The sequence below is a fragment of the Bos indicus genome, chromosome 6 (genome assembly GCF_029378745.1).
Source record: "Bos indicus isolate NIAB-ARS_2022 breed Sahiwal x Tharparkar chromosome 6, NIAB-ARS_B.indTharparkar_mat_pri_1.0, whole genome shotgun sequence".
NCBI lineage: Eukaryota > Metazoa > Chordata > Mammalia > Artiodactyla > Bovidae > Bos > Bos indicus.
This window is the reverse complement of record NC_091765.1, coordinates 105,388,668-105,414,900: the sequence shown is the minus strand read 5'-3', so window position 1 is coordinate 105,414,900 and position 26,233 is coordinate 105,388,668. Positions and strand designations below refer to the sequence as shown.

Below are 26,233 nucleotides of genomic sequence, written 5' to 3'. Positions count from 1 at the left end.
GAGAAACCCTCCGACGCGGCACGCAGCGCGCTCTCTTTGCCCTGAATTTCCTTTCCTCCAGCTAACCTGGGCGTCCCCCCAAATCCGGGCCCCCCTCCCCGGCTCTGGAGAACGCCCCCCAAGCCTGCACCCCCCCCAAAAAAAAACTCCCCCCGCCCCGCACTCCAGCCTCGATTCCCATCCGTGCCTCCTTCCACCAGGGACACGCCCTCTCCCGCACCCAGCCACGCACGCTAACTGGACGCTCCCGTCTCTGCCGCCCTCTACCGCCTCCTGGAACCCTCCCCGTCGGACCCTTCCCCATTCTTCAGGACTCCCAGATCGACTGCAAGGTGGGGGTGGTGGGGGGAGCACCTTTTCCCCTACTTTTGGGGACTGCTCCATCCTTAGCATCGCCCCCCGCCCCTCTCTAGCTTTCAATTGCCTCGAGCCCGGGCCGCCGCCCCGGGATTGCGCAACCCGCACCTCTCTTGGCCGCCCGCTCCGCTCCCCATTCCCTGCTTCAGCCCTGTGGGCGCCCTCCCGCCGCTCGGAGCCTCCCATCCGGGGCGCGATCCCACCCCTCCCCTGTTCCCCCGCCCCCAGGTCCTGGCGATCGCGGGGTCCCCCGGGGAGCGCTCCCCGCTGCGCCCAGCCCGCGCTCCTTTGTGCGGCCGGTGCGCGCGCTGCGTCAAGGCTGCCGCCGCCACACGCACGCACTCACCGCGCTCAATTAACCCCCGGGAGCGGCAGGAAGGGAGGCGGCGAGCGGGAGGAGGGAGCCCAATCGCGCGGTGCCCCCGCCCCGGCCCCGCGCGGCGCCGCCTCCGCCATTGCTGCGAGCAGGAGCGGGCGACGCGGAGGCTCGGAGCGCGGCCGGAGCCCAGACCTGCCGGAGCCGGGCGTGGGGTGAGTGCCGGCCGGAGGGACCGCGGGGCGCCCGGGCTGGACACTCCTGCCCGGGAGCCGGGTCCAGGGCCGCGCATCACCCCTCGGTGGGAGGGCCGGGACTGGGGGTCCCCGGGCAGGTCTCCGGCGCAGCCGCGCCAGGACCGGGGACGCGTCTAGACCTCACGGGCAGGGGCGGCGCCCCCTCTCCGGCGGCTGTGCGCCCCTGTACTCGGCGCTTTTGTCCAGCGGGTGGGAGTCCGTAAATACACCGCGCCCGCCCCTCACCCCTAGAGCCGCGACCTCTGCATCCTCACGACCCCTCCCCGGAGACCAGGCGTGGGGCCGGAGAGCTCGCCGACGCCCGGGACAGCGGGTGGGTCCGGCTCGCGGTGACTCCCGCCCGGCCCTCGCTCCGCAGGCTGGCAGCCTCGGGTCTCCCGGAACCATGGTGAAGTTGGGGAACAATTTCGCGGAGAAGGGCACCAAGCAGCCGCTGCTGGAGGATGGCTTCGACACCATCCCCCTGATGACGCCCCTCGATGTCAATCAGCTGCAGTTCCCGCCCCCGGATAAGGTGAGAGGCCCCCCCCACCCCGGCACCCCGCACGGCCGGGTGCGCACCCCCAAATCTCGGGTGGCGGCCGAAACAAAAGGATCGCGCCGCGTGTGTGCTGGGGACGGGCTTGGGCGGGGTGGAGGACGCGCCTCGAGGGACCACGTACCCGCGAGGGATTCTGGAGCGGGCGGTCTGCGCCCCCCATCACCCCACCCTCCGCGCCCCGCCTTGGATGACAGCTTCGTGCTGACCCAGGAACTGCGCGGTCCGGGAAAGATCCTTTCTTAATTTTCGTGGGACCCTGATCCGAGAAAGGTCCCTGACCCCTCCTCCGCCAGCCCCGCTCTGCGCCTGCCTGCCACGGGGTACCAGGGGCTCTGCTTTGGGGGTGAGCCCAGGAGCGGCTCGGCTGCCCCTCGCGCCTTCCGGGGGTGGTGCAGTTTCCGATTTGCCCCTTTGCGGTGGGGAGACCCCTCTCCTTGGCCAGATGGACCCTCCCTTGGGGGCCTTCTCCTCTCCCCCCGCACAAACACACCGGTGGTAGCTGCGGCAGAATGCGCGCTCCTTCGCCGCCACCTTCCTCTCTTTGTTCCTTTTGTGAAAATCTCCAAATAAGCTGAACACTCGCGCTCCTCAGTGTTCGTGTAACTGGGGAGAGCCGTTCACCATCCTCTCCTGGAAGTGGGATTTTTGCGTGTGTGCTGAATTTAAAGAATCCCCTCTTTTCTTAAATACAGCTTGCAGTCGAGTGCTTTCTGTCCCTTAAGATTAGTCTTTTCAAGAGTTAACGCTTAGAAAACGTTTAAAAGCCTAGACAACTGTATCGTGAAACGGAGACCTAAAATTGGGCACTCGCATCCTTTCTGCCCGCCTTGCTGCTCTTTAGAAGTCACCCCAGCCACCAGGAAGCGCTCTCTCTTCCCCGAAGTGTGCAGGCACTTCTTGTTTCATTGAACGCCTGGCAGGGCGGTTCTGACTCAGGACTTGGCCTTTTTTCCAGCCTGTTGGCGATGACGGGTGACGGGGCAGGGGTGGGGATGTGGGGAATATCCCTGCCATGGATCCATCCTCTCTGGAGGATTCCTTTATTCACATGGTGGGCCCTTTGATAGGCTTACTCAGCTCCTCCAGGTGATTCTCATCCTCCCAACTCTGTGTTTGGGTAGGTAGGCAGGGGGCAGAGGCTGGAGGGAGGCTGAAACAAGTGTTTCATTTCAAGGAAAAGGATCAGCTGATCTCGCCTGTGCGCCTGGGGAGTGTGGGACCACTCTGGGGCATTGATGGTCCAAAAGAGGCTTTGAGGGAGGGGCAGGGCTGTCTGAGGCCTTGGCTCCCACCTCCCTTTTGCCATGTAGGTTTCAGACTTGCCGGGTTAGCACAGCCTGGCACCACCATCCCCACCTTCCCCTCCTGCCTCAGCCCAGGAGCCATGGCAGCCTGTGCCAGGAACGCTGCATGCCCAGGCAGCACTGCCGTCAGGTCCTTCCCTCCACTCAGCCTCCTCTTGCGTCCTCAGTCTGTTCCATTTTGGAAACGTCTGGCACACGGTTGGCTTATAGCAGGGAGGAGGTTTCAGGGAGGTATGAAGTCTTGACCAACCAATTGGGCCGTCCAGGAGCAGCCTTGTTGTTGAGTCACTCAGTTGTGTTCGACTCTTTGTGACCCCTTGGACCGCAGCATGCCAGGCTTCCCTGTCCTTCACTATCTCCCGGAGTTTGCTCAAACTCATGTCCATCAAGTCAGGGATGCCATCCAACCATCTCATCCTCTGCCACCCCTTTCTCCTCGTGCTCTCAATCTTTCCTAACGTCAGGGTCTTTTCCAATGAGTCGGCTCTTTGCATCAGGTGGCCAAAGTATTGGAGTAACCTAGGCTGCTCTGAAAGGTGATGAATCTCCCATCCCTGTGATGCTCCCAGCTGGGGATTCTAGCAGAAAGTGATGGTTGGGCCAGAAGATTTCTAAGGTCACAGATGAAGAAACCGAGTCTCCGGGAGTTTACAGGACATGCCCAAGGTCACTCAACTGATGGCCACCACCCTCCAGGATGTGAAGCTCCAGCAAGACTTCTTGCTCTGCCCTCTTGGAGCCAGACTGTGCTCACATAGGATGTCTCTTAACCCAAGCAGTGGTACCGTGTTGCTCCCAGCCCAGGTTCAGGGAGGTGATGTCACCTGTCCCAGAGGACACGTGTCTGGGGGCAGATAGTGCAGATAGGGTTGTCAATGGGCTGTGTGCTGCGTGCCGAGGTTCTGGAGGTGCGACAGTGCGGGTAGTCACAGAGCTGGCAGCCGCTCTGTGCCTACCCGCTACACAGTCTCCGCTGACGTGTGTTGAATGCTCATTATGCGCCAAGCCCTTGTCTGCATGGTTTACAGCTTTCACTTCCTTTCGTGTTGCTGACGTTAGACAGTAACCACCACTGTTGCCCCATTTTACAGATGTGGAAATGGAGGCACAGAGAGTAAGAAACTTGGCTTGAGGTCAGCCTTGTAGCGGCAGAGGCAGACTGCATCTGGGCCGATGGGCTACTGAGCAGGTTCCCACCGGGCTGAGGGTCCCAGGGATTCCCTCCTCCTCGCAGTAGCCCAACCAGATGGGCCTTGTTCCCATTTCACAGGCCAGGACACTGAGGTTCCAAGTGGCCAAGGGTGTGCTTAGAGTCACGCAGCTAGTCAGGTACAGTTGGGGTTCGAGGATGGCAGGGTTAAGCCCTAGTGCTGCCCTAGAGACGGTGCCCCTGGACTGGGCACACAGGCTGTCAGGCTGGGCAGAGGAGAGCTGCATGCAACTGGAGGGAGGGAGGAGGGGGCCAAGGGTGTGCTTACAAGTGATGCGGCCCTTGGATCAGTTTTTCAGTGTCACGAGGTATGAGCCAATTTCTCCCTGAGGCTGGGTGCACTGTCACAGCTCAGTGTGGGATCCCTGCAATCTCCTGAGTCCTTGTTCTGCCCTGGGTCCCAGCATCATGCAAGGCGGTATGTCCCACCCAGTGAAGGGCACTGCCACCTGGGTGAGGAAGCAGGTTGGCAGCGAGGGGCTGGTCCTCTCCAGTCAACAGCCACTTCCTGGCTCCTGCTTTGGGGTGGGGGTGGGCGTTTGGGGATTAGAGACGTGTAGCCCCTGGGTACCTCGCCGCCTCGTCAAGTCAGGACAGAGAAGGAAACAATCTCAGAAACAGGGTATGAGGAGGGCAGTAAATGATGCAGAGAGGCTGAGGGTGGAGGCTGCAAGATTGGGTTAGGGTTCATCTAAAGCTGGTGGGGATGATGGGAACAGATTTACCCTGGAACAAAGGCAGAATAGGTTTCCTGGTTGGAAAAACATCTCCTGCTTCACAGTAGAGAGTGGAAGGGTAACAAGCAAGGAGACCATTTAAGTGGTAAAGAACCTGCTGGCCAGTGCAGGAGGGCTAAGAGACATGGGTTCGATCCCTGGATTGGGAAGATCCCCTGGAGTAGGAAGTGGTCAACCCACTCCAGTATTCTTGCCTGGAGAATCCCATGGACAGAGGAGCCTGGCGGGCTACAGTCCATGGGGTCACAAAGAGTCAAACACAGCTGAAGCGACTGAGCACGCAGAGACAGGGAAGAGAGGAGGATGGTGGGGGTGAGACAGACTCCCCAAAAGTGATTTGCTTGAAGGCTGGTTTCCTGTTCCTTCCTAATCCTGGAGGGAGATAGTGCACTTGAATCTTCTTATTTTACCCCTGGCAGCATATAAAAAATAAATGTATCCTTCCTTCCCACTACCCAGACCATGAAGCTCTGGGCAGTGATCAATTCAGTCTCTCAGTCGTGTCTGACTCTTTGCGACCCCGTGGACTGCAGCATGCCAGGCTTCCCTGTCCATCACCAACTCCCAGAGCTTGCTCAAACCCATGCCCATCGAGTTGGTGATACCATCCAACCATCTCATCTTCTGTCGTCCCCTTCCTCTCCTGCCTTCAGTTTTTCCCAGCACCAGGGTCTTTCTCAATGAGTCAGTTCTTCTCATCAGGTGGCCAAAGTATTGGAGTTTCAGCTTCAGCATCAGTCCTTCCAATGAATATTCAGGACTGATTTCCTTTAGGATGGACTGGTTGGATCTCCTTGCAGTCCAAGAGATTCTCAAGAGTCTTCTCCAACACCACAGTGAAGGGAGTTCACTGTGAAGGGAGCACCAGATAAGGCGGCGGGAGCCCCAGGTGCTGGGGGAGCACTGCATCAGGAGTCTGGGGCCCTGCTGACCCCTAATAGGCCTGCTGCCTATTAGCTCCGTGGCCTTGGCTTCGGAGCTTAACTTCTCTGCCTCTCTGTTGTCATACTTCCCTCCTGGTGCTGCTTTCAGGATTACCAATGGGTAATTTCTCTGCTAGTCTTGGCACAGAGGAGAGTTGTAATAAGTGGTGACTGTACTCATTCTTTTTGTGAAATACTTCCTGGCAAAATGGTGACTTTGAACACTAGAGTCCCCCCCTACAACCTGTCCTCTTTGGACAGGTGTGTTGGAATGCATGTGGCCATACTCCTAACTGTTTTCTTCTGTTTCCTGAACAAGGTGGTTGTGAAAACTAAGACTGAATATGAACCTGACCGCAAGAAAGGCAAAGTGCGTCCTCCCAAGATAGCGGAGTTCACAGTCAGCATCACTGAGGGCGTCACCGAGAGGTTCAAGGTGAGTGGCCCTGGAGACAGGTGAGATGCTGCTTTTGCCCCAGGACAGGTCCACTGGGCTCCAGAGATGACCTGTGGAATGATGGGAACAGAATGAGACGCTAATATGGGCTGACCCCAGATATGCAAAATTGACCTTGTGGTTTTTAAAATTTCTTCTTTCTTTTTTTATTTTCAGAAAATGATCAGTATTACCAAGTTTTAATAATAGGGACAACCCACTCCTCTACTTTCTTTTAGACAGAGGTATATATGGCTTCCTGGGTAGCTCAAACAGTAAAGAATCTGCCTGCTATGCGAGAGGCCTGGTTTTGACCTGTGAGTCTGTAAGATCCCCTGGAGAAGGGAGTGGCAACCCACTCCAGTATTCTTGCCTGGAGAATTCCATGGAAAGAGAAGCCTGGCGGTCTACAGTCCATGGGGTCACAAAGAATTGGACATGACTGAGCAGCTAACACTTTATAAATAGTAAAATCTTTACCTTAAGTGCAGAAGAGGGGCAAACAATAACAAAAAGGCAACCATTGCCTTTAGTTGGTGCAAGACCCAGTCTGAGCCATCTGAGCATCCCTCCCCAGGGGGTCAGTACTCTCCATGTAACCTGTTTTGCAGATGGGGAAGTTGAGGCACAGGGCGGTCACAGCTGTCCCTTGCAGGGCCAGGAGTCAGAGGTGGTCCACTCTGGAGCCCTTGTGTTCACACTTCACCTATCACCACCCTTGACAGGATGCGGAGGTGTGGGGCCTGGCCGGCTCTGTACACAGGTTGCCGGACGTGCTCACTTTGGGGAAAGAAGCTGCTCCAGACCATTCTTTAGGGAGAGACAGCTACTGAAAGGGTCAGGGTTCCAGCCAAGCCTGGGGACAAAGCCTTCTCCACTGAGTCTGTGTGGCCTCTGAGGGTGGAAGCAGCTGTGATGGTTGAGGAACAAATTAGGATATTGATACTCTGGAAACTTTGTTTCTTTGGCAAACATGAAAGATAATAAAATGGAGGCCCTCACCTAGATTCAAAGGAATGATTTAGGAGACATAAGTCACCCAGGCCCTGAAGGGTGGCCTTGACTGGCCACCCTGGTTGTCACCCACATGGCTGCTGGGTGCATAGACACCTGCCCACCCCATGCGCTGCAGTTTCCAAAGCCCCTTTGCATATTGCATCCTGTTCTCTCTCTGTGTCAACCCTGCAAACTGGTTAAGAGATGAAAGTCAACCCCAAAGGAGTGAGTGGCTTTGTGGGGTGATTGGGTATGCCAGGACATAATCTAGCTTTAAGTCCTTCTTCCCCTCCCTTGGTGCTGCCTTCCTGGGCTGGAGGAAGACCATCCAGGGGCTTGCCTGAAAACCAAACAGCAGGTCCCATCAGAGTCACTGTGTCTTTTGTGTCTGTAGGGGTGTTTACTGGTGTCAGCTCATCTAATCCTCCTATCAACCTTCTGGAGAAGCAAGTACTATTGTGCAACTCATTTTACAGATGGAGAAGTTGAGGCATAGACAGGCCTGCATCTGTGGTTTCTGCTGGTATCCAGGAGGGTGTACAGGTGGAGATGGTCTTCTGGCGGTTCCTGGCTTGGTGGCTCATCTGTGTTGCGAGGTTCATGGGGGACCAGGTCAGACTGACCTAAGGTCACCATCTGTCTCCTGCTTTGGCCAGCCGCTTGGCATGTGCCTCTTCTGGGCCCACTTGCTCATCCTGTCCTGTCCACACCTGGGGCTCAGCCCCTGGCTGAGGCAGAGGTGACCTCATTTTCAAGGTCATGATAACCATCACCATCTGGATCTCTGAGCATGGCTGGGTTTGTTATCCCTGCTTTGAACCCTGCCTCTTCTGGCCCTGGCATTTTGTGTCCCTACAAGGCAGTACACTTTGTGGCCCTTGAATGGCCATCCCTTCATCTGTGAGTTGCCTGTAGGCTCTGACCCCACCTCTGGGGTCCTTTGCTTGTGCTTTTTGCTCACCTGATGCAGGTCCCCAGGTCCCTTATTTAAGACGTGGATGACGCACCAGAGCCTCCAGGGCTCTCAGCCACAGCTGGGCCTTTGTGTGGTTACCAGGCTCCGGTTGTCAAGAACCTGGGCCCAGAAGATCAGTGCTATCCCAGGGGGTGGGCTGTGGTGGCAGAGGTCCTGCCTTCTCTGCTCCCACCTCCCAGGGATGTCTAAGAGGTGTTGTCCACAGTTGGCACTCAGCGGATTTTTTTTGCACTGCAGTGGCCTGTTTCCCAGGTCTATGTGTAAACCAGGCATGTCTGTACACTTTTTTTGTGTGGCCTCCCTGTGATTTGTGGCCTCCCTGTGATTCAGGGCCATCCTGAAGGGAGTATCAGCCCCTTTTGCAGCTGAGGCCGTTGAGTCCCAGAAGGTCACCGGGGGGGCTGGGGTCCTCCCCACGACTCTCTGCCTCTGAGTCCAGTGCCCTTCCATCACCCCTCCTGCCACGCGCAGCGCTCCGTGGGCCCTGCTTCCAATTTCTAGGCCCGGTTCCCCTTCTGTCACCTTCCAGTACTAGCTCAGATATCACCTCTGCCGAGAAGCCTCCCAGGATTAACCTCACCCTCCTGGTGGTTCTACTGCCCTTTTTAACAAGGCAATGACGGCCTCTCACAGTAATGGAGTGCTCCCAGGAGCCAGACTCTGGGTCAGGCTCGTTATGTTTATGATCTCATTTTATACTCAGAAACCTCAGGGGACAGGCACTGTTATTATCTGCGTTTTGCAGTTGAGGGGGAATTGAGGTGGAAATCTTGACCCTGAGCAGCCTGCCCTTGGCAATAACACCTGAGGTCCAGGCGGCTTCTCCTGCAGGACACATTGCACAGGATGCTCTGAGCCCAGGGGACCCATTGCTGCTGGACTGACTTGCTTCTAAGAAGCCTTTTCCTTTGTTGATTCAAAACCCTTCCCAGTGCCTGCCGCCCTGTGGCCTCTGTCTGAACACCAGTCACCCTCCTTTCCAGCAGCCTTCGGATATGGGGGTGCCCATGTACCTTGAGTCCTCCCCATGTGAGCCTCGAATTTCAGCTTTTTATGTTGCGGTGCCCTTCCCTGGCCCATGCTTCTCTTCGGGTGTGAGGCCTATGATCTCATGCCCCAGTGAGTGGGGTGAGTCTGTCTAGTGGGATGACCCTGCTAATAAGCAAAGGCCCCTTGACCTGAGTTGGTGACCTGGGGAAGGCAGCCGGAGTTTAGTGCCCCCGAGCCACCGTCAGGCAGAGTGAAGGTGCGGGGCTCTGGGTGCAGACAGAACTTCCCAGCCCCTCTGTGTCAGGCAGGAGAGGAGCTCCCCGATGCCTTCCGTCTGGTGCTGGACACACAGGGTGACAGCTCCGTAAGTCGGGGTGACAGACCAGGCTGCCGGCCCCGAGTGATGGAGACTTGGCGAAATTTCCAGGGACCCTGGCTTGTTGGGTACGTTTGATGGTAGCTCCCGAGGAAGCTCCTCTCTGGGCCAGGTGGGGGTGTGAGTCTTTATAGGTGGTCGGGTGGGGGTGTGAGTCCTTATAGGTGGTCATGCAGTCAGCAGGTGACACGCCCAGGGTCCCACAGTCAGTGTGAAGCCACCTGGCCAGCTTGACCTGGAGGCCTGTGGTCCCAACTTGCTCAGCTGAATGACCTGTATCCTGCACACTTCCTGCTTTTGTTCCCAAACAGGTTCCCTGCCTGCCTGCCCTGGGGCTCTGGGTGTGGAATGTAGCCTCCAGGTGTGGCCTGGGGCCACCTCTGTTGGAATCACCTGAGGTTTGATTGTAGCAGTGGGACCTCGGACCCTAGGGTATTGTAACAACCTCTCCAGATGATTCTTTTGGGTTTGTGACCTTTTGTGGGTGGGGCTGCGTTCTAGCACGTGGGCAGGGCAGGCTCAGAAAAGCCTGTGCCTTTTGAAGACGCTGAGGGTTTTAGCCCTTCTAGAATGTTCTCTTGGCTTTTTCCTGCCCACTTATGTTTCTCGCATCTCTGAATGCACGCAGACAGTGAGGCGTGCTTCCCTGGTGGGTGGTGTCAGCTGGCTGAGGGCGGGGGGCTCTCTTTTGGAAAACTGGGGTGCATGTGGGCAGCAGAGAGGAGGACCTGCATGCACCCCCCCAACCTTGAGGGTCAGTCACAGCTCTCCTGGGACAGAACATCTTCCTCATCCTGCCGGTGACCGGGCAGCTTCCATGTGGCTCCCCAGCCCAGCCGTCTCTTCATTCTTTCCGGCCCCGTGTGTGAAGGGCCAGAATGAAACCATGCCTTTCAGCTGTTGGAGCAACAAGTAAATAACATGGCCCCCTTTTGTCTGTAACTTGTGTAGTTCAGGAGCGGGAGGCCGCTGCTCTGAGCCTCATCTTTATATACCTTTGGATGGCATCCTCGAGACGAGATGTCTTTTTGGATGTTGCTTTATGATTATCACCCGGGGATTAATCTCTTGGCTACGAGGTTGCTAGGCTGGTTGCTAGGTAACCGCTGGCTGGGGAGAGGGTTTTCTGAGGCTCCTTCATATGGGATTGCTGGATGAGCCACCCAGCGGTGGCCCAAAGTCTAGGCTTCCAAAGAGGTTGGTGTCAACAAGGAAAGCGGTTGCTTAGTTAATTGGAGGTGTGTTTGTGCCGAGAATAAACATGGGCCTAAGATGTTTCTCAAATGAACTAAACCTAAACACTGTTTTAATTGCGTGGTCCTGCTCACCCATGCAGAGCAGCATGTCATGGTGTTGTGTGGGATTCTGGAGAGCGGAGGGGCCATAATGAGGCAGATTAAAGGAAGATTTCTGCTTGCGACTGCTGTGATGGAGGGCTGTTGACACCTCTGACATCCACGCGTGTTCTCCTTGTGAGTTCAGGGTTCGGGTGAACAGGCTGCAGTCCCAGCCCTGCTGCCACGTTGCCTTTGGGCCTTTAAGAAATTCCAAGGTCAGCCTCGCCCAGATGGCGCAGGGCTGGGAGAACGTCCTGGGAGGAGAGACTGGATTTGTTTGCATGGGCCCTGTGTGCTGCACTGGGGGGTCCCTTTGCCTTCTGTCCACAAATGAATCTGTTGGTAGGGACTTCCCTCGTGGTCCAGCAGTTAAGACTGTGCACTCCCAAATGCAGGGGGCAATGGGGGGGTGTTGTGTGTGAGCAGTTAGATCCCTGGTTTGGGAAATAAGATCCTGCATGCCACACAGTGTGGCCAAAACAAGAGAACCAACCAAATGAATCTGTAGGTGGTTTGTATCTTTTCTCACATCCTTAATGACCTTGAGCTTCCTGTGCCGTCAGTCAGTCTGTTTTTCCACCCTCTCCAATAATCCCCTGGTGTGTTTCAGGATGCATTTGTTAAATATTTATGAACGGTGACACCGTTTCCTTGGCACTCACCGGTGGGGGCGGTCTTCACGAGTTGGCACTAGGGATCCTAGAAATACTTGAACAGCTTCAGCGCCCTGTCACCTTCAGCAGAGCATCAGATGGGGTTCCCCTGCCCTGTTTTGCGGTTTCCTGGCCCAGCTGTACAGTGGGGGCTTCACCCAGAATCGAATAATTAAGTGGATTGAATCATCTGGGGGGGTGTGTCTGTGTGTTCACTTCATGTGGGTTACCTAAAATATTTAAGTGCTGTAAATGCTTGGAGATGTCAGGATTCATCTTATGTTTCCAAGATCTTTTTTTTTTTTTTTTTAAACTGCATTACTCAGCAGAAAAGCACATTTCTCTACCCCCTCTCCCAGCCCCAAGGGTGGGAGGGCAGAGACAGCAGAGCAAGAATGACCCAGCTACCATCGACCCTGTGCTGCCTGCCTGCACTCTTACTGTTTTGAAGGTTGGTCTTCTGTCCTGGTTTTAAAGGTGGGGAATTAAGGTCAGAGAGGAACCCAGTCCAAGGTCAGCCAGCTAACTGGGGGGTAGCAGTAGGATTCAGACCCACGTCCACCTGACACAGAGCCTGCCAAGCTCTGTTTTCCATACTGGCAGCTACGTGGGGTTCATGGGATGACTCTGCCCTGCTACAGACGCCCTACTTCCCACCCCAGTTGAGCAGTGACCCCTGGGAGGGCCCCCAGCAAGAGAGGAGACCCCAACCAGAAAGAGCAGGTGGGAACACAGCATATTCAAATGCCCTTCAAGCCCCTTGTCTGTGAAATAGGGTGAACTGCCAGTTCCCAGCTCATGGTGAACATTTAGAGAACTGGTACAGCGGCCAGGGCCTTGTAAGTTGCATGGCTGTGTAATTAATGGCCCAGAGTGGGATACTTTTGGGAGTGGCAGTGGGCCCTGTGCATTTGGGATGCTGGGGCAGGAACCGTTGCCAGGACTGTCCCGAGCAGGTCTGGCATATGATCCTCTCCTTATAAATTCCTAATAAAGTTCACCCTGAGGCCCATAGCCTATTTGCTTCCATTCCTGGCTGTTCTTTCCAGAACACACCCCTGGGACCCCTCTGTTCTCTGGGGGTAAGGCTGCTCTGGCTTGGGGTTCCCATCTGTCTCTCTAAGACCCCTGCCATAGTCTGGCCTCCTATCTCTGCCTCACCCAACTGTGTTGGTAGGACTGATGCTGAAGCTGAAACTCCAATACTTTGGCCACCTGATGCAAAGAACTGACTCATTGGAAAAGACCCTGATGCTGGGAAAGATGGAAGGCGGGAGGAGATGGGGACGACAGAGGATGTGATGGTTGGATGGCATCACTGACTTGATGGACATGAGTTTGAGCAGGCTCCAGGAGTTGGTGATGGATAGGGAAGCCTGGTGTGCTGCAGTCCTTGGGGTCGCAAAGGACAGAACTGAGCGACTGAACTGATACATAATATACAATTTACAACTTTAAAGTGTTCAATTTAGTGATATTTATTACATTTCCAGTGTTGTCCAACCATCACCACTGTCTACTTTCAGAACGTTTTCAGTCACCTCCAGAGGAGACCTCATACCCATTGGCAGTTACTCCCCGATTCCCTCTGCCCTTTGCTCTAAGCAATCACTCATCTCTTTTCTGTCTCTGTGGATTTTCCTATTCTGGACACTTCATAGAAATGGAATCATAGAATATGCGGTCCACATTGCATTTACCTCTTCACCTTATCAGTGGGCATTTGTGGTGCTCCCTCCTTTTGGTTAAGTGTGAATAGTGCTGGAATGAACATCCGGTACAAGTTCCTGTTTGAGCACCTGTTTTGCCTTCTCTTGGGTTTGTACCCGGGAGTGGAATTGCTGGTTCACGTCTTGATTTTTTGTTTAACATACTGAGGAACCGCTGGTTTCCACAGTAGCGGCATCATTTTACATTTCCACTCACGGTGCGCAAGGTTTTCGTTTTATATCCTCACCAACAATCATTATTTACTTTTATTGTAGCCATTCTCGTAGGTGTGAGGGCGCATCTCACTGTGGCTTTGGTTTACATTTCCTCATAATGGATAATGATGTTGAATATCTCCTCCTGTGCCTGTTCTCTATTTGTTTATCTTCTTCGGAGCGATGTCTGTTCAAGTCCTTTTCCATTTTTAATTGGATTGTTTGTCTTTCTATTGTTGAGTTGTAGGAGTTTTTTATATATACTCTGGATACTAGGTCCTTACCAGGCGTATCAATTGCAGATATTTTCGACCATTTTGTGGGTCGTCTCATCGTTTTCTTGCTTGTGTTCTTTAATGCACAAAATTTTAAAATTTCGGTCAAGTACGGATTATTTTTGTTGATTGTACTTTTGGCGTTCTATCTAAGACGTCATTGCCAAATCCGGGGTCATAAGATTTGCCTCTTATGTTTTCTTTTAAGAATTTTAAGGCTTTAGCTTTTATATTTGGGTTTTTATTCCATTTTGAATTAGTTTTTGTAAATGGTGTGTGGTCAGGGTCCAACTTGATTCTTTCATGGGCAGATAGCTAGTTGTCCTGACGCCACTTATTGAAGAGACTCTGCTTGCCCCGTTAAATGGTCTTGGCACCCTGAGTGAAGAGGCAGTTGGCCATGAACACAAGCTTATAGTTCTGGACTCCTCCACTCTATATCATTGATCTATACAGCTCCTCTTACACCAGCCCCACACTGGTTTTGATTACTGCAGCTTTGTAGTACATTTTGGAATTGGGAAGCCTGAGTCCTCCAACTTATTCTTCATTTTAAAGATTGTTTTGGCTATTCACAAACCCTTGCAATTTCCATTTCTGTGGAAAAACTCTGTTGGGATTTTGATAGGGATTGTATTGCGTGTAGATCAGTCTGGGAAGGATTCCCATCTTAGCACCGTTGTCTTCCCATCCGTGGTGTCATTCCATTACTTGGGTCTTACTTTAATTTCTTTCAGCAGCGTGTTATATAGTCTGCAGTGGACACATTCTTTCACTTGGTACAATCAGCTGCAGAAGTAGAAGTCACACTTTTGACTCACCAACACGAATCACAGGTGTTCTATGGATCACACTGCAAGTGACATTGAGATTTCGGCAAGTGTTTAGTCTCATCATTCCTTTGAAATCATAGTATTGTAAGAGCTTGTTGTTTGATGTATTAATAAGGAAGCATGTATATATTATATCACAAATCTACATTTTGGCAATATTTTCATATTAGTATTTCAATATCCTTGGTTTTCTTTCCTGTGTATCATGTCTTACGCATTTTTAAGCGTGAGTCTGAGGATTGATAGGCTTCATGTGACTGCCAGGGGCACAAACGTGATGGAAACCCTGCACCAGGCTGTTCCCTGACCCTTGCTGTTCCCACGTGCTGTCCCTTAAAGCCACAGCCCACATCAGGGGGTGAGGGCCACCATGGGGGGCATCTGGCAGAGAACCGGGGCGATGAGTGCAACCACGTACAGTAGCTGTAATTTTATCCCATTATCTCCTGCTTTTGAGCTTTTACTGGCAGCTGCACAAAAGTGATGTCAATTTAGGGAACATGTAGAATCTGTTCTCACACACACACACAACATGCACACGTGTAAACTGATGGCAAACATCTGTCCTTCAGGCAGCTAGTGACACCTCCCGGAGCTGTGAGAAATGCTAATTCAGGGTATAATAGAGGTGCAGCCACCTCCTGGAATCCTGCAGTACCCAGGATCCATTTGGGCTCCCTCCTCTTGGTATGACAGGCTGCCCAGGTGATAAGGAACCTACCTGCCAATGCAGGAGACGTAAGAGATGCGAGTTTCGATCCCTGGGTTGGGAAGATCCTCTGGAGGAGGGCACAGCCACCCACTCCAGTATTCTTGCCTGGAGAATCCCATGGACAGAGGAGCCTGGTGGGGCTCCAGTCCATAGGGTTGCACAGAGTCGGATGCAGCTGAGCGGCTTAGCATGCATGCACTCTTGGTATGATGCATGGGGTCCTTTATCATGCAGCCTGTGGCTCCTCTCCCGCAGGACACGTGATGCTGTAGCCACACCAGCTGAACTTGCTGTGTTTGGGGTCTCCAGGCTTTGGCGCAGCCTCGCTTTCCCTATGACAATAACCCTCTTTGCTGAATTCTCCTTGGTCAGCTCCTTATCCTTCAAGCCTAGACCCCTCTCCTGGACATCTCCCCCCAGGAGTGTGTCTGCTCCTACCTTTCCCCTCCTAGTTCTCACCCTGTGTTGTAACGAGTTAACACCACTCTGCAGAGACCAGGGCTGACCCTGCTGGCCAAGCTCACTCCAAGGTGGCCGCTGTCAGGTCTCCTGGGAACATCTGCCAGCCACTGGGAAAGCTGATGACCAAGGAAGGCAGGGTCATGGGGCACAAGGTGCTTTTCTACCTTAAAAAAAAAAAGTCTCATGATTGCCTTGGACCAAAGATGAATATAATCCAGGCTGGATTCATTATTGTTTATTCATTATTTTTTATTTTCTGTTTCTTTTAAAAAGCAAAAGTTAAAACCATTTTCTGGGGTCACTAAAAGCATTGTGGGCCCCAGCACTGTGCACCCAATAAAGTCATCGGCCCTGAAAGAAAGGCCCTGTCTCTGAGGAAATGCCCTTCCACGAGCCAAGGGACTCCCTGGCCTCCATCCCTGGCCTTCAGGCCTGAAGCCCACCCCAGAGAGGACACCGTGGGTGCTGCCCATCCTCCTGGGTCCCAGAACCACCTGGGGTCCTGCCTCCTTCCCATGCACCATCATTTCTATAGTAAAACCCAGGCAGACAGTCCTCCACAGGCTGCATGTATGTTCTGTTTGAGGTGTAGACATCTGGCTTGCTCTGGGTCCCCAAGGGTTGCCCTGTGACTCCTCACTGCGGGGACGGGCCACCTGCACCCACTCACTCATTGTTCTCTGAGTTCGGGAGGCTCCTCTGTCTGCCTGGTGCTTAGGTTTCAGCCTTCCCTGCAGGGGCTTGGTCTTTGTAAGTGGATGGGCTTGAAAGGAGGTGAATTTGTTTCCTGGGGCGGCCATGACAAGGACTGGCAGCTGAGAGGCTGGTAGCCACGCATATCTGGAGGCCAGAAGTCCTGAGTCAGCCCTCCTGGCTGCGCTTCCTCTGGGGCACAGTCTCCGTGCCTCTGCAGCCCCTGGAGCTGCACTGCTCATTTTCCTTGCCCTTCAGCCCCTTGTCCATCTCCATAGCCTGCAGCACAGCCTCTCCAGTGTCCCATTGCCTTCTCCTCTGTAGCCGAGTCTCTCTCAGTCTCCCTCGCAGAAGTTCACTTGCCTGTGACTCCACTCCTGGACAATCCAGGAGAATCTTCCATCTCGAGATCCTTGACTTGATGCCACCTTCAGAGTCCCTTTGTGCATGTAAAGTGGAAGTGTGAAAATGTTAGTCACCCCCTCGGATGTGCCCCCAGATGAGGGGCCTTCCTTGCCTCTTCTGGGCCTGGGGGGCGGGGACGGGGGGACCGGGGCGACCGGGGCTTGCCAGCAGTCCTTGGCTTGTGGCTGCACCACCTCCATCCTCCGTCTTCACGTGGCCTCCTCCCTGAGCGTGTGCCTCTGTGTCCCAACGGTCCCCTTTTCGTGACCCAGTCATCCTGGATTAGGGCTCGCTCAAATGACCTCAATTAATGTAATCACACCTGCAAGGACCCCTATTCTAAATAAGGTCACATTCACAAGTACCTGGCTTAGGGGGGCACCGTTCAGCCTTGACAGGGGCCCAGCACGAGGGGCTGGCAATGTGCTCTCAAGCCTGAGCACTTACCATCCTCTTGGTAAACCTGTCAAAGCGTGGGGCCTTGTTCCCTGCTTCAGAGGGGAGATGCACCGGGGACCTGCTGTCACGCAGGTGGTGGGTGGCAGAGCCGGGCCCAGTTCTGAGCCAGGTGGGGATCTTCCTGGAGAGGCCCATGGTTCTCTTCTCGGTCAGTGGTGACCACGGGGTGGGCACCGTGCCCGAGTAGTGAAATGTGAACTCGAGTTGTGAAATGTGAATCGGAGTAGTGAAATGTGAACCTGTATTGCTGCCTCCACCCTCCCCATAGGGTGCTTCCCAGGTCTGAGCAGGTTCTGGAGCCCAGGAGAGGTTCAGGGTTCACAGAGGTGTTGAGGGGGGTGGAGCGAGATAGCCTATGGGTGTGGGAGGCTTTGCCATGCCCCACGCCTCATGCTTCCCTTGTAGCTCAGTCAGTAAATAATCTGCCTGCAATGCAGGAGACACAGGTTCAATCCCTGGGTCGGGAAGATCCCCTGGAGACAGGAATGGCAACCCACTCCAGTATTCTTGCCTGGAGAATCCCATGGACAGAGGAGCCTGGTGGGCTACAGTCCATGGGGTCACAAGAGTTGGACACGACTTAGCGACTGAACCACCACCACAGCTCCTGCTGATTCTCTGGGGATTTATTCCTTTGCCTTCTTCATTGGCTGCTCCGGGGACTGTTGTGTTCTCATTTCTCAGTGCTGTGAGCACCTTGGCCATCTAGCCCAGGTATCCTGGGTGAAAGGTCCAGGCGTCCTCTTTCCTGGGAGGAGAGCCCTTAGGAGGTGCTTCCCCACCGCCCCTCGGAGAAGGGGTTATTTTTACACCTAAACAGATGGGGCGCTGTGAACCAGACTCCATGTGGCTTCCAATCCAAGGGAAAGATTCAGAATGTGTGTCTTTCCAGGACTTAGGATCATCTTATTTTTTTTAAAAAATTGAGATGTAATTGACATGGAGAGAGCATATTTGTTTCAAGTGTGCAACAGACTGATTCAATATTTGTGTGTATTGAGAAATGATCACACTCAGTCTAGTTAACATCTGCCACCACACATAGTGACACATTTTTTTTCCTTGTGATGAGAACTTTTAAGAACTCCTGTCTCAGCAACTTTCAGATATGCAACATAGTGTTTTTAACTACAGTCACTGTGCTGTATACCACATCCTCTTGACTTCATTTTGGTTCAGTTCAGTTGCTCAGTCGTGTCTGACTCTTTGTGACCCCATGGACTGCAGCACGCCAGGCTTCCCTGTCCATCACCAACTCCTGTAGCTTTCTCAAACTCATGTCCATCAAGTCGGTGATGCCATCCAACCATCTCATCCTCTGTCATTCCCTTCTCCTCCCATCTTCAATCTTTCCCAGCATCAGGGTCTTTTCCACTGAGTCAGTTCTTCACATCAGGTGGCCAAAGTATTGGAGTTTCAGTTTCAGCATCAGTCCTTCCAATGAATATACAGGACTGATTTCCTTTAGGATTGACTGGTTTAATCTCCTTGCTGTCCAGGGGACTCTCAAGAGTCTTCTCTAACACCAGGGTTCAAAAGCATCAATTCTTTGGTTCTCAGCTTTCTTTATGGTCCAACTCCCACGTTTATAAATGACTATTGGAAAAACCATAGCTTTGACTAGACAGACCTTTGTCAGCAAAGTAATGTCTCTTCTTTTTAATATGCTGTCTAGGTTGACTTATTTATCTTTAATTGGCAGTTTGTATCTTTTGACCTCCTTCACCCAGTTCTCCCACCCCAACCCCCTGCCTCTGGCACCACCAGTCTGTTCTCTGTTCTCTGTATCTTTGAGGTCAGTTTTTTTCCTGTTTGTTTTTTAAGATACCGCACTTAAGTGAGTTCAAAGCACTGTTTGTCTTTCTTGGTTTGACTTATTTCACTTAGCGTAAGGCCCTCAAGGTTTACCCGTGTTGTTGCAGATGGCAAGATTTCCTTCTTTGCATGGCTGAATTATACTCCATTGAATATATACACCACATCTTTATCCATTCACCCATCAATGGACACTTCGGTTGCTTCTGTATCTTGGCCGCTATAAACAATGCAGTAAACGCAGAGGTGCAGATGTCTTTTCAAGCTAGTATCTCCATTTCCCTCAGATAAATACCCAGAAGCAGGATTGCTGGACCATATGGTAGTTCTATTTTTAATTTTTTTGAGGAACCTCCATACTTTTTCCATAATGGCTGCCCCAGTTGACATTCCCACTAATAGTGTAGGAGAATTCCCTTTTTCCCATGTCCTTGCCAACCATTATTTCCTGTCTTTTTGAAAATTGCCATTTTAATTGGTGTGTGGTGATATCTCATTGTGGTTTTGATTTGCATTTTCCTGACTAGTGATGTTGAGCACTTTTTCATTTACCTGTTGGCTATCTGTATGTCTTCCTTGGAAAAATGCCCATTCAGTTCCTCTACCCATTTTTTTTGGATTGTTTGGCTTTTTGCTCTAGACTCATATGAGTTTTTATATATTTTGTACATTAGCCCCTTATCAGATACATGATTTACAAATATTTTCTCCCTTTCAGTAGGTTGCTTTTGATTTTGTTGATGGTTTCCTTTGCTGCACAGAAGCTTTTTAGTTTGATGTTGTCCCACTTGTTTATTTTTGCCTTTGTTGCTTTTGCTTAGTTGCCAAGACCAATGTCAAGGGACTTATCACCTATGTTTTTTTCCTAAGAAAACTCATGTTCAAGTTTTTAATCCATCTTGGGTTAATGTTTGCATATGGTGTTAGGTAGTGGTTGAATTTTATTCTTTTGCTCAAGGCTCTCCAGTTTCCCAAGCACCATTTATTGAAGAGACTGTCCTTCCCCATTTTATATTCTTGGCTCCATTGTCATAAATTAATTGATCATATTTGTGTGGGTTTATTTCTGGGCTCTCTCTGCTGTTCCATTGGTCTGTTTCTGTGCCAATGCCATACTGTTTTGATTACCATAACTTTGTAATATTGTTTGAAACCAGGGAGCATGATACCTCCAGCTTTGTTGTTCTTTCTCAAGATTGTTTTATTTATTTGGAGGCTTTTGTGGTTCCATACAAATTTGAGGATTGTTTGTTCCATTTCTGTGAAAAATGGAATTAGAATTGTGATAGGGATTGTATTGAATCTGTAGATTTCTTTGGGTAGTGATAGTATGGACATATTAACAATATTAATTCTTCTAATGCATGAGAACAGAATCTTTCCATTTATTTGTATCTTCAGGTTTTTTTATCAATGTCATTTTTAGTGTATAGACCTTTCACCTCCTTTGTTAAATTTATTCTTGGATATTTTATTCTTGGGGATGCAATTATAAGTGGGATTGTTTTCCTAACTCTTCTGATAGTTCATTTACTAGTGTATAGAAATGCAAAAGATTTTTGTATGTTGATTTTTCATTCTGCAACTTTAATTTGTTGATAACTTCTAACAATTATTTGGTGGAGTCTTTAGGGTTTTCCATAGAAAATTTGTCATCTGCAAATAGCAACAGTTTTACTTCTTCCTTTTTTAATTTGATGCCTGTTTTTTTCTTGCCTAATTGCTCTGGCTAGGATTTGTAATACTGCGTTGAATAAAATTAGCAAGAGTGGGCATCCTTTTCTTGTTACTGATCTTGGAGTTTAAGTTATCAGTGTTTCACTATTTGAGTATGCTATTAGCTTGGGCTTATCATATTTGGCCTTTATTATGTATGTTCCCTCTATACCCACTTGATTGAGAGTTTTTATCATGAATACATGTTAAATTTTGTCAAATGCTTTTTATGCATCTATTGGGATGGTCATATAATTTTTATCCTTCACTTGGTTAATGTGATATATCACGTCTGCGGATGTTGAACCATCCTTGCAACCATGGGATGAATCCCACTTGATTGTGCTGTATGTAGTTAATATGTAGTTGAATTCAACGGGGGTGATATTTTATGGAGAACATAGTCTAACAACGCTTGTTAACCTGTTGTGTGACATAGACCTCCTTTCGGAATAATTTCAAGTGCCCCAAAAGAGAATATAAAGGGTTACGGAGGACAGTTACTTTAGATACAGCTCTCCCTACGGACAGCCCTGCTGTTCTAGACTGTGGGAAGAGCTGCCCTCACTGCTCCCAGGGGCCGCCAGCAGGTAGCCGGGTCCCAGGCAGGGCAGATTTGGGCGAGCAGTAGCCAGGTGAATGTGAGGAGGGGGGCTCGGGGAAGATCAAGCATCGGGCCTGGGTAGGGGGACTGCGTGTCTGGACTGAGAGCCCAGCTCCGCATCTGCTGGCCGTGGTGACAGCTGCAGCAGCAGTAGCAAATGCCTCCTTCCAGAGCACCCACTGTGTCCGGTTCTGTCCTCTCATCACTGCATTGAGTCAGTCCTCCACGGTCCCACCAGCCCTGGGTGTGCGTCCTCTCACTGCTATTGGCTGGCAGGAGCCTGGGCCCGGAGGAGCTGGGTGACTTACTCAGGGTCTGGCTGCCTCTCCTGGGCACGGTAGGCAGGCAGGGTTGCCGCTCCTGCTGGAAAGCCGTGCACGTGCTCCATTGCTGCCTCTGCTGACACAAGTCCCAGGGCCACTGCGCTACCTCTTCCCACTTCCTTCATCACCCAGCTCCATGCTCGTCCGCCTCCGCTGTCCCGCTAGGCTGCCCTCCTGAGCCAGGTGGTCTTGTCCTTGCCTGTGTGTAGCCGCCACCGGGATCCCCGATGGCACCTTTCCTGTGGCTCTTTGGGTCCCGAGGCAGCCGTGGCTCCACCCTGTGTTGGAGATGGGGACTCGTGGCTGGGGCCCGCATGGCCAGTGGCCAGGGTGGCTGTGTGGGGTGAAGGGAGGGAGCAGTGGATCTGGGCCAGGGACCTGGGCACGGCTCCTGGTCACACCTCCTGACCTGACACACAGTGCCTTTGCATGCCGTTTCTGCCCAGGATGCACGCTCACCCTGCCCAGCGGCTCCCGGGCCTCCAGGGCATGTCTTCGAGGCCCAGAGGCAGCATCATTTTGTCTCCCGATCCCTGGACCCTGCAGCAGGGGACGTCTCATCACCCAGCCCAGTCTCCTCAGGGACTGTCATGTGTCCACCTGCAAGACGTTCCTGGGCCCATCCCGCGGTCCGGTGCTGGTTGCTTTGCAGAATGCGGGGCAAAAAGTCAAGTCCTGTGCTTATGGGGACCACCCTCTGGGGAGGGGCAGGCTCTCCCTGAACACTCTTGTCCAGGGTGGAGGTGATGGGGGCCCCGGAGGGTCTGCCGTGCTCAGCTGGTCTCAGCTCAGGGGTGGGGTTGGCGTCTGGGACTCAAGGGCATCTGTGAGACAGATGATTAGCCAGTGACTGATGCGTCACCAGGGTGACTGGCAGTGTCAGAAGGGCAGCCGCATCCACAGCTCCATGGCGTGTCTGGCGTCCCTGAGGCCCAGTCATAGGTGTACCCCAGGCTGTCTACACTGGGCCCAGAATACAACAAGTGGCCAGTTTACAAAGAAGGTGATACGTGGATGTGATAAAAAATGAAGATGGTACAGAAATTGTCCAGTGTGGGGAGACTGTGCGACCTTCATCCCCAGAGGCCTCCTGGGTCTGTGTTCTGCACCTCCTTCCAGACACAGTGCCTGTGTGCCCTGGCGTGGGCTCGTGTGTGTGCATCTGTGTGTACGTGTCTGTGTGTGTCTGTGTCTGTCCATGTCTGTGTGCATGTTACTGTGTGTGTGCTCATGTCTGTGTATATGTTACTCTGTGTGTATGTCCGTGTCTATGTGTATGTTACTGTGTATGTCCACGTCTGTGTGTATGTTGCTGTATGTGTATGTGTCTATGTGTATGTTACTGTGTGTGTGTCTGTGTGTTACTGTGTGTGTTTATGTGTCTGTGTGTTTGTTACTGTGTGTATGTCCGTGTCTGTGTGTATGTGTCTATGTGTATGTTACTGTGTGTGTGTCTGTGTTACTGTGTGTGTGTGTGTGTATGTGTCTGTGTGTACGTGTCTATGTGTATGTTACTGTGTGTGTGTCTGTGTGTTACTGTGTATGTGTGTGTGTTTGTTACTGTGTGTGTATGTGTTTGTGGGCTTCCCTAGTAAAGAGTCCACATGCAACGCAGGAGATCCTGGTTTGATTCCTGGGTCAGGAAGATCCCCTGGAGAAGGGATGGGCTACCCACTCCAATTTTCTTGGGCTTCCCTGGTGGCTCAGACAGTAAAGAATCCACCTGCAATGCGGGAGACCCGGGTCTGATCCCTGGGTCAGGAAGATCCCCTGGAGGAGGGCATGGCAACCCACTCCAGTATTCTTGCCTGGAGGATCCCATGGACAGAGGAGCCTGGTGGGCTACAGTCATGGGGTCGCAAAGAGTTGGACACCACTGAGAGACTAAGCACAGCACATGTGTGTGTTTATTACTGTGTGTGTGTATATCTGTGTGTATGTGTCTGTATGTATGTTTCTGTGTGTTTGTATCTGTGTGTATCTGTATGTTTCTCTGTGTGTATCTGTGTATGTGTCTGTGTGTATGTATCTGTGTATGTGTCTGTGTGTATGTATCTGTGTATGTGTCTGTATGTTTCTCTATGTATGTGTGTTACTGTGTATGTGTCTGTATGTTTGTGTGTATCTCTGTGTATGTGTATGCATGTGTCTGTGTGTGTCTGTATGTTTCTATGTGTATCTGTATGTTTCTCTGTGTATCTCCGTGTGTCTGTATGTTTCTCTGTGTGTATGTATCTGTGTATGTGTCTGTATGTGTCTCTGTGTATGTATGTATGTTACTGTGTATGTGTCTGTATGTTTCTCTGTGTATCTCTGTGTACGTGTATGTATGTTTCTGTGTGTCTGTATGTTTCTATGTGTGTATGTATGTTTCTCTGTGTATCTGTGTGTATATGTATGTTTCTATGTGTGTCTCTGTGCATGTTTCCACGTGCATCTGTGTGTGTGTTACAGTGTGCGCACACACTACCTCATCAGTTGCCCTAATCCCCCACCCTCTGCCGCCCACAGGTGTCCGTGCTGGTCCTCTTTGCCCTGGCCTTCCTCACCTGTGTCGTCTTCCTGGTCGTCTACAAGGTGTACAAGTATGACCGCGCCTGCCCTGACGGCTTCGTCCTCAAGGTAAGCCCCCAGCCCCTGGGGCCCCCAGTGCTTTTGTACCTTACCCCCCTGCTTGACTCACGGCTCCCAAGGGATGGGCCTAGAGTGGTGGGAGCTCCCGGTGGGGGCCCTGCGGGCAGGGCAGGGGGTGCAGTGGGGATGTGGGGTGAGTCCCCTGCCTGGCAGGCCCAGTGCAGCCCCTGGGGGTGTGGTGAGGAAGTGGAGGTCCCGGGAGAGGGAGACCTGCACTGCCACGCGGGGGTCGGGAGCCCAGCCCCGAGAACGTGCGTCCCTGGTCTGCCCGCCGCAAAACACGGCTGGACTCTCTCTGGACGGATGATGCTCGCTTTGCTGAGCCGTGTGACGACTCTTTCCACAGAGGCTGCACGGAGAAGCAGATGCGGGGGACTGCAGGACTAAAGGGAGAAGAACAAGGGCGGGGCTGGGGTGAGGGGACACGCAGGAGGTGGTGATGCACACGGGCCAAGGGCTTGCTCCTGAGTCCCCCACAGTCAGATCTGGGCCCCGTTTGGTTCTGAACTTCCTGGAGCCAGTATGAGGAGGAAGACCCTGTGGGTTCCAGGACTTGGTGCTGCTGGAATGAGGCAGGACCTGGTACTGAGCAGGAGCCGACCCAGCCTGGTCGCCGCTGTCGCTGGGCGCCCGCGCTTTGGCCGATGCTAATGTGAGGGCCGTGGGGCCCTCGTATGGGCTCCTCCTCTCGCAGCTCCAGAGCTCCTAACATTCTGTGCCCATCACGTGGGAGGTCTGTGAGGGCGCCTTGCAGGCCCCTGGGGAAGGACTCCGGGCTGGTGGAAGCCCGCCTGCCCCTTCCACCAGCCCCTGTGCGCACTCTGGTGGGGCCCAGGTTGGAGGAGTTGATGGTCTGTTTGGAGGCTCAGAAGATGCTGGGGTTTAAAGGAGGTGGATCCAGAGGGCTGGGAGCCAGCAGGGCAGAGCCAGGTGGGTCGGTGGGGTGGTAGGCAGCTCCCAGGTACCTGCTGGCTGGTCCATACATGGCCCACCTGGTGGGGGAGCCAGCCGTGGCTAGACTGGAGTGTCGGCCAGAGACCCCCGGGGGACGGGGGAAGTGATGGGACAGTCATTTGGGTGGCTGTGGAGGCTGTGGGTTGGAAGGGAGTGATGGGGGGCCAGTGAGATGACCCAGGAGGCTAGTAGAGGGGAGCAGGGGAGAGGTGGGGGTCTGGACAGGTCGGGGTTCTGAGGATGGAGCAGGAGTGACTCTGGGAGGCAGGGGTGGCAGGGCAGGAGGGGAGGACCCAGGGGTCACGGAGGAGCCAGGGTGACACGGGAACTGTGCCCTGATGGAACCTGGGTGTGCGGAGCATGACTTCCTGGGGACCAGAGCCCTCATCCAGGTGGACTGCTCACGCATACCTGAGGCCACAGCCCGCCTCGGGGCTTCCTTCTGGCTCATTCTCTGTGACCCCGAGTGCAGAGGAGGGCGGGTCCGAGCTGTCTTCTCCATCTTGCATGGCCAGGTTCTGCTAGATTCGCTGGTCCAGGTGGGGTCAGGGAGATGAGGGCCAGTCCTTGGGCTCACCGCACCGCTGGATGGGGCAAGCGTGTGCCTGTTTAATAGACTCTGTAGGTTGATGCTGGGCTCAGCCAGCCTTGGGGATTTAGAGCCCCAGGGAGATTGTTCTGGATCTTCGTCCGCTGGGACTTGGCAGTCTCCCCTGGCATCTGAGGGGCGGTGTCTTTCCTGGATAAGGGGAGCCTGGAGGGCCGGGGAGCTGCTGCCCTCAGGCTACGGCCGGAGCAAGGAAGGTGTGAGTGTGTCTCCTTCCTCCCTTTCTGCATGTTCGCGCATGTGATCAAATGCTGCCACCCAGCAGTTTACAGGGGCTTTTACCTCAGATCTTTGATGCTCCCAGAAACCCTGTGGGTTAGATGTCATTAGACCCCATGATACCAACAGGAAATTGAGCTCAGACACGTCCGTGGTGCCCAAGGTTAGGCCCTGCCCTTCATTCATTA

At 52.9% G+C, this 26,233-nt stretch overlaps 1 protein-coding gene across 3 annotated transcripts in view; it reads left to right on the top strand.

Annotated features, from left to right (window-relative positions):
- Positions 1-222: 222 nt before the first annotated feature.
- NSG1 (neuronal vesicle trafficking associated 1) overlaps positions 223-26,233 on the top strand; it is a 52,212-nt gene continuing 26,201 nt past the window's right edge. The window contains exons 1-4 of one of the 3 annotated variants that reach the window (XM_070791794.1): positions 223-332; positions 1,289-1,444; positions 5,965-6,081; positions 24,143-24,253. In XM_070791794.1, coding sequence (XP_070647895.1) covers positions 1,316-1,444; positions 5,965-6,081; positions 24,143-24,253 — 357 coding nt within the window. In that variant the 5' untranslated portion in view covers positions 223-332; positions 1,289-1,315. Of the gene's footprint in view, positions 333-639; positions 889-1,288; positions 1,445-5,964; positions 6,082-24,142; positions 24,254-26,233 lie in introns of those variants that run through there. The other 2 variants (XM_070791793.1, XM_070791792.1) reach the window with 2 other exon arrangements.